The sequence below is a fragment of the Chaetomium globosum genome, genomic scaffold, assembly GCF_000143365.1.
Source record: "Chaetomium globosum CBS 148.51 scaffold_7 genomic scaffold, whole genome shotgun sequence".
Classification (NCBI taxonomy): domain Eukaryota; kingdom Fungi; phylum Ascomycota; class Sordariomycetes; order Sordariales; family Chaetomiaceae; genus Chaetomium; species Chaetomium globosum.
In genome coordinates this window covers 628945-640516 of record NT_165982.1, presented here as the reverse complement: position 1 = coordinate 640516, position 11572 = coordinate 628945, and the positions used below count along the sequence as shown (strand labels likewise).

At 54.7% G+C, this 11572-nt stretch overlaps 6 protein-coding genes across 6 annotated transcripts in view; 2 read left to right on the top strand and 4 right to left on the bottom strand.

Moving 5' to 3' along the window:
- Positions 1 to 633: 633 nt before the first annotated feature.
- On the bottom strand, positions 634 to 1763 carry CHGG_09780 (uncharacterized protein; the record flags this gene model as incomplete). Its single annotated transcript, XM_001227706.1, has 2 exons — positions 634 to 1376; positions 1511 to 1763. The coding sequence occupies 2 exons, from the start codon at positions 1761 to 1763 to the stop codon at positions 634 to 636; spliced, it is 996 nt and encodes a 331-aa protein (XP_001227707.1).
- Positions 1764 to 2142: 379 nt separating this feature from the next.
- On the bottom strand, positions 2143 to 3756 carry CHGG_09779 (uncharacterized protein; the record flags this gene model as incomplete). Its single annotated transcript, XM_001227705.1, has 2 exons — positions 2143 to 3075; positions 3673 to 3756. 2 exons carry the CDS (start codon positions 3754 to 3756, stop codon positions 2143 to 2145), a joined length of 1017 nt encoding a protein of 338 aa, XP_001227706.1.
- Positions 3757 to 4843: 1087 nt separating this feature from the next.
- Positions 4844 to 5509, top strand: CHGG_09778 (uncharacterized protein; the record flags this gene model as incomplete). The annotated part of the gene is made up of 1 exon (XM_001227704.1): positions 4844 to 5509. The coding sequence occupies one exon, from the start codon at positions 4844 to 4846 to the stop codon at positions 5507 to 5509; it is 666 nt and encodes a 221-aa protein (XP_001227705.1).
- Positions 5510 to 6695: 1186 nt separating this feature from the next.
- CHGG_09777 (uncharacterized protein) lies at positions 6696 to 7961 on the top strand (the record flags this gene model as incomplete). The annotated part of the gene is made up of 2 exons (XM_001227703.1): positions 6696 to 6833; positions 6990 to 7961. 2 exons carry the CDS (start codon positions 6696 to 6698, stop codon positions 7959 to 7961), a joined length of 1110 nt encoding a protein of 369 aa, XP_001227704.1.
- A 1780-nt stretch (positions 7962 to 9741) lies between these two features.
- Positions 9742 to 10068, bottom strand: CHGG_09776 (uncharacterized protein; the record flags this gene model as incomplete). Its single annotated transcript, XM_001227702.1, has 2 exons — positions 9742 to 9852; positions 9958 to 10068. 2 exons carry the CDS (start codon positions 10066 to 10068, stop codon positions 9742 to 9744), a joined length of 222 nt encoding a protein of 73 aa, XP_001227703.1.
- An 871-nt stretch (positions 10069 to 10939) lies between these two features.
- CHGG_09775 (uncharacterized protein) overlaps positions 10940 to 11572 on the bottom strand; it is a gene marked incomplete at both ends in the record, with an annotated part of 1876 nt that continues 1243 nt past the window's right edge. Inside the window, one exon of the mRNA XM_001227701.1 lies at positions 10940 to 11422. Coding sequence (XP_001227702.1) covers positions 10940 to 11422 — 483 coding nt within the window. The remainder of the gene's footprint in view (positions 11423 to 11572) is intronic.

Here is an 11572-nt window from a genome sequence, read left to right as displayed (position 1 = left end):
CTGATGACGCGTACTGCAGCGCTGTCGCCATCATCTGTGTCACAGCAGCACCGTCATCAGAGTAGACGACGCTCATACCAGAGAGCGCCAATCAGTGCGTCGGTCACGATCATCTTGCATCGATACAGCGCTCGTCGAGCAGCAGTGTACATCGCTCACGTCGCATCTCGCGCCAATACAGCGCGTGCGCCTAGCGATCTCTCGTGTCGATGGCTGCACCATACCAAGCAGCAGCCACACGGCGTCCGGTTGTCCCTTAACAACAGCATAGAAAGAACAATGGTGTCCGATTACCGTAACCTTCAATCTCGATGTTGGCGCCTTTGTCGAGTAGAAGTTGTATGAGCGCCTCGTCCCCATTATCAGCGGCCTGCACCAATGGCGTCTTGTCATACCAACTTTTTGCATCGACGCTGGCGCCTGCATCGACCAACAGCCGTAAAAGCTCCCGGTTTCGGCCTTTAAAATATATCCCAGGGGCGTTGTATTGTTTCTATCCCTCGCTTCGATCATGGCGCTGTTGCTGATGTGCAGCGATGTGACAATATCGTGACCTCATTCCGCAGCTTGTGACAACGGCGTCCGACCATCCGTATCCCTCACTTCAACCAGAGTCCCTTTCTCGAGAAGCCACTAGATGGCAGCCCCGTGCCGATATTCAGAGGCCAGCAACAGAGGTGTCTTGTCGCTTGGGTCTGTCATCTCGACTTCACCGCCCTTGTCGAGCAACAGCCGTATGATGCCCTCATGGCCTTCATAAGCGGTGACCAACAATGGTGCCACCGCCTCAATTTCCTTCGTGTTTATTGCAGCTCCCTTGTCAACCAACAACCGAACGACCACCTGTTGCCCGGATGCGGCGGCATGCCCTAGAGGTGTCAAGCCCTCTTCGTCCGCCATATCGACTGCAGCATTGTTCTCGATCAGCAGCCGGACGACCCCCTCATACCCGGATGCGGCGGCATGCGATAAGGGGGTCCGTCCGTTGTCATCCTTCATATCAACCACGGCATCGTTGTTGAGAAATAGCCGTCTCGCATCTGCATTTCCCACCTTCGCGGAAATTGACAGGGGTGTCTGTCCACGGGATATGGCGTTGACGTCGGCCCCTTTCTCGAGCAACACCCGCATAGCCGCCATGTGCCCGTTCTTCGCTGCCCAATATAGCGGCGTTGAGAAAGAAACAGTTCTGTCGGCGTCTGCACCCTTGTCCAGGAGCAGTCGTATTACAACCGCATGCCCGCCCACGGCGGCATACGACAGAGGCGTCCAGCCCCTCGTGCCCGCCAAGTCCACATCCTGCCAGCTTGGAAGAAGGCTGGCCACAGCGTCATAAATTCCAAAGTACGAGGCCAGATGAAGCGCCGTCGTAGTTGCTGTAAGGACTCTGGTAGCTTTGGTCTGCCACCCATACTTGGGCTCGACGCTTCCACTTTTTTCTCATCTTCCAGGGACTTGATAACGCCCACAGACTCTGCCGGATACTTGCAGGCATGGTGCCCCCAGTGACACGAAGCATAGCGGTACAGGGGATTCGACCATAGCCGTTCCCAAAGCTCCTCGATGTTATGGCAGCGGCCGGTAGAGAAGATGTCAAACGAGAGGTACGTGACGCAAGCCACGGCGATGTCCCGCTCCGCGTCTGGGAACCACTTGCGCTGTGTCTGTGCCCACTTAAAGTACTCTTGGGCGGTATAGTGCACCAGCCGGATGATGCCGCTTTCTTCGTCCACCACCACCAATCCGGCACACACGGCGACCATGTCCTCAATTTGCGGAAGGTTGTCCCGTCGAGATCGGGCTCGCCTACTTCCAGTGCCAGCGTGTGTTGAAGCTTTACGGTAGTGAGTGGTCGCCTTGCGCACGTCACCCATGCGAGTACGTCCATGGCGAGCCTCGTCAGCCCAGGCTTTTGTCCGTTGATTCTCTCCATGGCCTGTTCGTAAGCGTGAGCTAGAGCTTGTATCTTTGCGTCCTCGCCTGATCCGGAACTTCCAAAACTTTTTATTGCTTTTCCTCATCTGCTTCGGCGTAGTATTGTCGTCGAGTGAATGAAGATATAGCTGTGCTAGGAGAAATCTTGAGGAGGGCGTTAGCGGTTTTAGGACGCCTCAACAACTACGCTAGCAAACTCACATTCCATCAACGGAATTGGATATGCCGGTTATGATCTCTTGCTGTAATGGGCGGTTTTTTCTGAACGAAAGGCCGAAGCCGATCCAAGTGGCCCTCAATATATCGTTCTACATCTTCGCTGCTAGCACGGATCTCCAAGGTAACGGCATCTCGAAATCGATCCACTATATCTGGAATGAACCGTGACGTGACCAGAAGGTTGATCCTATACCTGGCTTGGGCATCAAAAAGCTCAGAGAGGAACTTGTTCCGGCAGCCATCGGACTCTTGGCACTCGTCTATGGCGTCGACCACGACGAAGACCCGGGTAGATATTGAAATGACTGTGTGGAAGATTGCCGAGATTTTGTGAAGCGAGGGTCGTTTTGTCCTGTGCTGCTCATAAAGATCCTTCACGGAAGATTGACACTCAACGAGCTGTTTCAGAAGATTTGTGAGAAAGCCCTCGACATTTTGCTCGTTTTGCCGTTGAAAATTACAGTAGATGTATGCAAGGTTAATTGTTGTATTTTTTGCGAACTGCGAACTCAGGTCGTCAATGACAATCGATGCGAGGCTGGTCTTTCCAGCCCCGGGGATGCCTGGGCAGAAGAGGGTCTTCCCTTGTGCACTCAACCACGCCTGGTATTCCTCAGACTCGAGAAGCCACTTGCCGGTTCCTTCTTGCCGCCGGCGGATGAAGTCGCGTTGTTGAGAGCTGTAGTCGACCGGCGCTAGCCAGTTGAGGATGGCCGACCGTTCCTCTAGTGAATCTTGGTTGTCCTGGCGGAGATGAAGTCTGTCCAGGCCATCGAGCAAGCCGATTTGAGAATGTTGAAGGACTGCTACCTCTTCCTTCAGCTTCGATAAACGGCCCTCGCTCTCATCCGATCTTGTCTTGATTGTCTTAATCAGCTCCGCAAGTTGCCTTGTATTGAGGGCCGAAGTCCTCTTGATTTTCTGAATGAGTTTCCGGGAGTTGTTAGCCAAAGCTAGTTCCACCAGTGACTTTTCACGCTCGATGGTCGCAAAGACCTCCTTTATTTCTCTCTCGTTTAATGGCCATTCTAGATTTGTCAGGACCTTCCTTAAGCCCTTAGCTGGATGACGGCGATGACGCTGGCAGCCGTGCTAAGAGGATCCATGTCTGACTGAGGTTGCAGTCTGCGTTTCAAATTCTCAGATTTGATGTCTGGAGAGAACAGAAGCGTGAGAGTCGAAAACTACGTGTTTGTGCTAATGGTGATGGGGTGCAGACCTGGTCAACCAGAAAGTGTGCCCTCGTCCTGAATGATAGGCAGCCTTGGGCTGCTCTCGACAATCCGGAAAGGCGGGTGTGCCTAGACGCGGGGATTTTTCCGGCTCAGCCTCAATCACACAAGAAGCTGATCGAGCCCTTGATAGCCCAATGGAACTTCCATAGCAAAAGGTCCCCTAGTGCACGGCTGCGATTACTGACTCGCAAGACTTGAAATATTAGCGCTGGAGTCTTCCAATAACTGGCGTCCTTGGTCATCATATCAAGCACACAATTTTCGTGCGTATTAAACCTTTCACTTGTGAAGCCGGATCAGGTCCCGAGTCCTGTGTAACCTCGACGTGACCGCTTTGGACCGTTACATTGGGAATGCAAGACGGCATTTTCGCCCAGGATGAGTACGGGCTTGGAACTTGGGGCCGGAGACTCAAGAATGATTCCCCGCCGGCCCATAAATGTCTTCACCTTGTCGCTGTGTCGGTTATTGGCGGTCGATGCTGGTTTGCTGATCTTTGATGGCTTGGCTAGCTGCCGGTATCGGAGGATATACCAACGCAAAAGTCTCAAAAAGGTTTGAGATGCGGAATGGAAGAGTTGAAATAACGAGCCGGTAAGCTTCTGACCATTTGGCAACTGGCCGAGAGAGAGAAGGGTTCGGTGGTTTCGAATCGGGAAAGCGTAGGGCGTGCGAAGTTCAAAGTTGATTCTGACAGTGAGCGCCAAGGAAGGAAGATCGGCCGATCTGAGTCGGTGGGGAAGGAAGAAATCGCCAAGCTTCTTCTGACCGGTGTCTCGGAAACCCCCACGCACGAAAACCCAAGGATGAGGGCGAAGAGACGAGGGGTATGGAGCGAGGAGATCAGAGGGAAATCGTGTGATAGTTGGCTCGTATGTAAATATAGGGACTACTTCATTCGGTGTGGCAGTACGAGTCAACTACCTAATGTATACCTATCTTCCACTCCGTCTTTAACCAAGAATAACTATACGCAAGGACGAGACATCATGGATCAGTCGCTGAGTCTGCCGATCGCCGCCACGTTGCCCTTCTCTTGATGGCGATAATTGAAGGGTTAGGGCTGCTATCGCGTTCCTGCCCCAACCGTTGAGACAGCCAGCGCACTCGCCCGGTAAATTTACGTGTTTCCTTCTCGCTGCCGCCGAATGAACGTTGACTGTGTCCCACTCCTGCGAAACCGAAGGGAAGGAGAAACTTGAAGACGGGGTAACCATGGTCAACTCACGTGTCTGTACACCACTCCTGCGGTCGCTCACCCGACGCACAACCCCCCAACAACGAATCTTGTCATCGCCGATTTTCGCAACCACACCCCGGCACTCAAGCCTTTTCTCCTCATCATCCCGCCGCCCACAACACCCAACTCCAACTCCAACTCCAACAACACACCTGCGAGCTCCAACTCCAATCACAACCCCAACCAGAGCAATAACAACAACAGCTGGCGCGTTATGGCCGAGAGAGACATCACCGACCACCTGCGCGAGACGCACGACCGCGTATTCGAGCACAACCGCTGTTGGGCGCGGGAGAAGCAGGCTAGCGACCCGGACTTCTTTGTCAAGCTCTCGGCGGGGCAGAACCCGGACTACCTCTGGATCGGATGCAGCGACTCGCGGATCCCGGCGGAGCAGATCACGGGCATGGAGCCCGGGCACGTGTTCGTGCACCGCAACATCGCCAACCTGGTGTGCAACACGGACCTGAACGTCATGAGCGTCATCACGTACGCGGTGGAGCACCTCCAGGTCAAGCACATCGTCGTGTGCGGGCACTACGGCTGCGGCGGCGTGCAGGCGGCCATGACGGCCAAGAACCTCGGCATCCTGAACCCGTGGCTGCGTAACATCCGCGACGTCTACCGCCTGCACGAGAAGGAGCTCGACGCCATCCCCGACAAGGAGGCCCGCTACAACCGCCTCGTCGAGCTCAACGTCGAGGAGCAGGCCCGCAACGTCATCAAGACGGCCTGCGTGCAGCAGTCGTACGCCAAGAACCGCTTCCCCGTCGTTCACGGCTGGGTGTTTGGTTTCAACGACGGCCTGCTGAAGGACCTCAAGATTGATTTTGAGGGGACTTTGAAGGATATTCAGAAGATCTATAATCTGACCGAGTAGCGGACTAATGATAATGGGGTTCAGGAGCGGGAGCCTCTCACTGAGCCTTGGGCCACGTTTTGGGTTGTCGGACAAGCCTGCGCGGTTGTTGGTGTTTGATTGTGGTTCCGTTTCCTTGACTACTTAGTTGTCATGTTCAAGGCGAGTGGGACTTTATGTTCCCCGGTGATACTTGGTGCAATAATTATTACCAGACAGGCCTGAATGGGGCCTTGCTCCTGATTCCGTCCCACAAGAACTGGTGCGGGGTGGGTACAGCTGAGCTTGGCTAGAAAACGGCGCTGACGTGAGAATCGTGGTCTTTTCAGCCAAGGTTTGACTAGCCTGGCTGAAGTTGGGAGTCAGGAATGTCGCGCCCCCCTTTGGGTAGAGAAGGGCGCGAAATTGGGCATCGTGGGATGCGTGCAGATAAAGATATCTGCCAACACACTTTACCTTGACCAAATCCAAACCCCAACCATTGCTGCCATCTTCAACCGTGCCTCTGCCAAGTCTGTTCCTTCTCTTTTTCAGCCCCATATCTCACTTGCCGAATGCCGGAGAGAGGTTTGGGTCGCTGCCCGGCTGAGGATGGCATGACTGAGCAATGCCCTTTTCAAGGTTAGCAGCCCATCGCACCAACGGGCTGGGCCGGGGCGAACCAGCCAGAACCCCCCGATGGTTGATGCCTGGAAACTTAAATTTTGCCCTCACCAAATTCCCCCAGAGAATCGAGGACTTTAATCCAATCACAGCCCAGCGACAAGCTGCCCTGTGCTGCCTCATGGCACGGCAGGGAGATGGTGTGGGGAGCAGGGGTTATATTGAATGGAACTGAACCAATCTGCGCTGGGCTTGGCTTCACCCCGGCGGGCACCTCATCTCGTTCCATTTCAGGGTCTCATTGAAGTCGCGGGACTGCGGCAGGGGCGACGGGATGGTGGTGCTGGCTGTTGGGGGCCCCGATAATGATAAAAAAAGGCACGCCATGGCTGGTGCGATGCAACCAACCTGGGTTCAGCTTGCGACCTTCAGGTTTCTCGTCAAAAGTCGTTCCTTATGTACAATACCCGTGGTGTCAACCACGACGGCGATTTGCAGCGTTCCTGCCATTCCACGGCCTCGTCACGCTCATTCTTTCCGCAAATAGTCGACTTTTCCCATTTCTTTTATCTTATTTTCGTTAATTCGGGGTAGCTATCCGAAAATGGTACCGGGGTTTTCCACAGCCTTGTTGGCTGCATTTTCTGCCGTTGCTTTTTGTCCGGCGACCGTCCAAGCTGCGAGCCTGGAGAGTGTGCTTGCCGGTCAGGCAAATCTCACAACATTTCGCGGTTTGGTCAAGGTGAGCATTTCGAATCCAGGCCTGCACCCAGGACGCCCCGACTGACGACGTCAGAACCACACCGAAATCTTTGCAAACTTACCAAAAGATGTGACTATTGCTGCGCCGAACGACAATGCCTTCATGAAACTAGGCAACTGGAACACATACAATGAGAGCACCGTCGTTTCAACCCTGAAATACCACATCCTCAAGAAAACGATCGACATGCCCTCCATCGTCAAAGGCGACTCTATCTGGGCCTCGACGTCATTGACCGATGCGAAGTTCTCCAACGTGACGGGCGGCCAGCGCCTCATTCTCACCAAGCAACCAGGCGGCGAGGTCGTCTTCACCTCTGGGTTCGCTACCCGCGGCACCGTTCTCACGGAAGACCTCGCGTTTGACAACGGCCTCGTCCAAGTCATCGACTCAGTCATGCGCGTCCCCGAGACCCTCGAGTCCACCGCCCGCAGCGCCTACACCGATCTAACCGCTTTCGTCGGCGCGCTGTACGCCACCGGCTTGATGAGCGAAGTGGCCCAACAGAAAGACGTAACCATCTTCGCCCCGCACAACGCCGCCTTCCAGCAGCTGGCGGGGGCCTTCGCCGACACCGACAAGGAGAAGCTGAAGCGCATCCTGCGCTACCACATCGTACCCGGCCAGCTGTCGCACGTGTGGGAGCTCAAGAACGCGAGCTCGCTCGCGTCAACCGACAAGGGCAACAAGGTGTCCATCACGCGCCACACCAACTTCATCTACGTCAACTCGGCCGAGATCATCCAGGCCGACATCCTCATCGCCAACGGCCTCGTCCACATGATCGACAACGTCCTCAACCCGGACCAGACCGGCGCTCGCCCCGACGTCACCCTCACCACCGCCCAGTCGCCCGTCTTCACCCCCGTCGGCGCCACCGCCACGGGCACCGATGTGCCAACACCGTTTGCCTCGAATTTGCCGTGCACCGAGAGCTGCCCGGTGGCGCGACCGACGGGGGCGCCAAATGGGGCAGGGGCGGGGGAGGGAAATGGGGAGGGGCCGAACTCGAGCAACGCTGGTGTTGCGCTTCCGAGGTGTACCGGGATGGCTGGGGCTGCTGTGGGGGTTGGGTTGGCGGTGGGCGCCATCGTTGTTGGGTTATGAGGTTGGATGTAATCTGTAATGTCTTTTTTTCTGTTTCATGACGCGAATCGAGATACCTACGCCCCAACACACCCGCCCGCCTCGTCGTTTCTCGCGCTCGCTCACCCCATTTCTGCTCACCCTGGTGACCGTTTCGGCAAGGTTATTCCCTGCTGCCGGGTGGCAATTACTTCGGGGCTGTTGGTATCATGCCACAGTCGTAGCTATGACACTCTCTTCATTGTGTATGACGCGTCCATATGAAGCAGACGAAAATATCTTCCACCAGCGACCTGCATGGCCACTATTGACTTTTCATCCACCTTATTCAAGAATATTCCACAACCTGAGTTCACCCAGGCAGTTCAATATCTACCCGACAATCATAGCCATCATACGTTACCACCGACAACCCCTTTCTTCTGGATACTTGCCACAGCTTTCCTCGTTGACAAGGAACGATGCCCGTCCTTACTCGCGCAGCATCCAAGTGGAAACGCTCCTGGGCATATCTGCCCGCCGAGATTCGTCTTATGATATTAGAGGTGATCACCGAGGAAAAGCCCCCAGGTTGGGGCTCTTTGGCATCTGTCTGCAGAGAATGGCAACTCGTTCTGGAGAAGGAAAACTTTCGCCGGTTGAAGTTCAGGGGGGCCTCCCTCGGTTGTTTTGAGACTGCTGTTGGACAAAACGAGCGGAGGCGGCGACTCGTTCGACATATTCGGTTCCAAGTTGTGCTCCCCGATTTACTCGTGTCATTTTTGCGGCTACAATGAATCCATATTCTGGTCAGTTCATAAGGGCCTCACCATCGGCAACGCAATCCGGGACCTGTTCCGTATCCTCAGCGTCCCGGAATCTGGACCGGAACCAAAAAGAAAAAAATTGACATTGCAGCTGGATGCGTTCCCGCATCCCGGTAAGTGCGCTCACTGTTTCAACAACTGTTATATAACCCCGCGCCACAAGGTTAACGGAGATATTGCTGAGAACTACAAAGCTCATAATACGCGTCGCCGTCATGCCTTGATTCAGCGCAAGTTTCCCTCGGGTACAACTTTGGGAGAAATCTTTAGGGGCATCGGTTTGCGTTTCGAGAACGACCTTCCCCAGCTCAATATCTCCACCGGTTTCGTCGTACGTCTACACTTACGCTGTTGCCTTGGACCAGTCTTGCTTATTATTTTACTAAACAGACTCTGGGGCATGGAATATATCATCTGCGAGCTACGGTGGCCATGGGAGGGCCGGCGGAGGGTGATTAACAACTATACCGCCCCCATCGCTGTGAATCAAATCCTTTCGTTATGCTGCTAGTACCCCTGCGGGCAGTGGCTGAGCATTGGTTTCAACAAATGGCAACTGCAAGGGCCGAGATTCCCATCTTGGGACTGGATTTCTTCATCGGGGAACAGAGGTACGGAAGCTATGTTGCTCGTTTGACATTGACATTCCGTTTTTTATTTGATACCTTCGGATCTAATACCGCTTTATATATGCGAGGCCAAGCTTCTTGTTAAATCTGTGGCTGGTTTCTCATCGTCGTTGAAGGAGTTGCGTTGCACCATGTCATGGTAGTAGTATCTTATTTAAGGGGCTTGAATCGATTCAGATCTACCTGTGGGCTGACTCTTTTATGTCGTCTCAGCTGATATTTCTTGGATGATGCTCAGCAATTGGAAGTGGAAGTTTGGTTACGTATGTGATTGTGGATATGGATCGCTATCACTCCTCGGCACCCCTTGTCATCTGAACTCCTTGTCCATAAAGCACACCCCCGCTTACCTATTGTGGCTGTACGTCACATGGTAGCTTCACAAAGTGCTGAGACTGAGTCTTCCTGGCCCTTTTCTTCCATAGTATTCTGAGACTGACCAACGCAGCAATCACCAACTCGCACATCACGGACTTGCTACAGTGGCAACTTTCGTTCCCTGAAAACAAAGCTCACCTCTGACGTTCAGAAACCCGTCCTTCACTCTCAAAAGTAACGGAAACAAAGAGTCATCAAGCAAACCAACAAAGATGGCAACTCCGGCGCCATCTCAGCCCGCATCACATTCACCGCCTTGTTCATCTCCTGGAGACCAACCTCCCTAATTACCCGGATACATATCCTCACCATCATTGTTGCTATCTCATCACTCTTTGACGATATCGCTCGCCACAGCCACAACCGCACTCCACTTTTCGTAGCAGCTCTACCCTCCCCGGTGACGCGGCACATCACCGATGATGTCGTCATCATCTCCCCGAACCACAACACCGCCCACACCGCAGACAACAACAACAACAACAACACCATCCACATCGCCGCTCGCCTCACCGCCCCCATCGACACCAACAACGCCGACAAAACTAACGTAATAACCGCCCAGGCCACCCCCGCAACCCCCCAAGGAACCGAACCCGACCCCAACACCACCACCCAACCAGCACCAGCCCTAGCAAAAAAAGCAGAAGAAAAGCCCACCCCAACCCCAAACGCAACAACCTTCACACCCTATTTCTCGTCCTGGGCGTACGGGAGCACGGGGCAACAACTGATCGGGGGCTTCTTGATCGGCGCCGTTGGGATGTGTGCGGCGTGGCTGGCGGCGTTTGGGGCTGGGGTTGTGGTGTGGGGTTTGGTACGGGGGTGGAGGGCGGTGGGTGGGTTGAGGAGGGAGGGGAGTTGGTTGATAGGGGGGCTATAATCATTGATCATGGGAGTGATGGGTGAAGGGTTGGGTTTGGTGTGGAATTTTGGCTGGGGAGGGGGACTCCTAGAATCTTCTCGGGGTATTTGGTGAGACGAGAAGAGAGATACAAAAACTGGCGCTAGAGATAGACGAATGCAATAACTGTCGTGACTTGATCAGACCTTCGAGCTTCGATGGCTGGATGTCTGTCAAGCGAGCTAGAACCAACCGCACTGATCCAAGGTAGGAGTGATTAGTAGGGCAGCATTCTTTGGCTCATTTATACCAACGCCCTAAACTTTATTTTCCCTCCCATCCCTACCTCCTTTCCTCGCTCCCAACCGTGTAGCCCCTCGCAATGCCGCTCCTCCCCTCCTCAATCGCCGTGCTCTCCTCCGCCACGTAATCACTTCCCAGCCCCTGCCACGTCCGTTGCGCTCGTAGGTACTCAGCCCCAGGACTAACCACTCCGTTGACCGTGGCCAGCTCAGCCTTGGGTCGCAGCGCCAGCGCACTACTCGACTTGGCCTCAGTTCCGGCCGCAACCCCCTCTGCTTTAGACTTCCCGTTGGCCTTCCCAGCCCCATTCCTCATCGGGCGACTATGGCTCACCAGCTTCCCCGTCCGTAGATCAAATTCCGGCGGCGCCGACTCCTCCTCATCATCGTCCTCATCCAACCCAGCTTCTACCCCACTCCCCACTCCCTCCTCTTCCTGCAACCCTTGCTCACCCTCATCCACCCCCCCAGCGCCACCAACCCCCTCCCCAACCCGCTCAATCCCCCCCCACCACGAAGCATTCTTCAGTGGTGTTTCATCGGCCATCATGGCAACCACCATCAAAACTACCGTGCCCGTTGGCCTGGGTAAACCCTTACTCTTCCCCGACCCGTCCACGGCAGCGCGCGGGGGAGCGTGAGAGCAGCCAGGGGCCAAGGAACAAATCGCCAG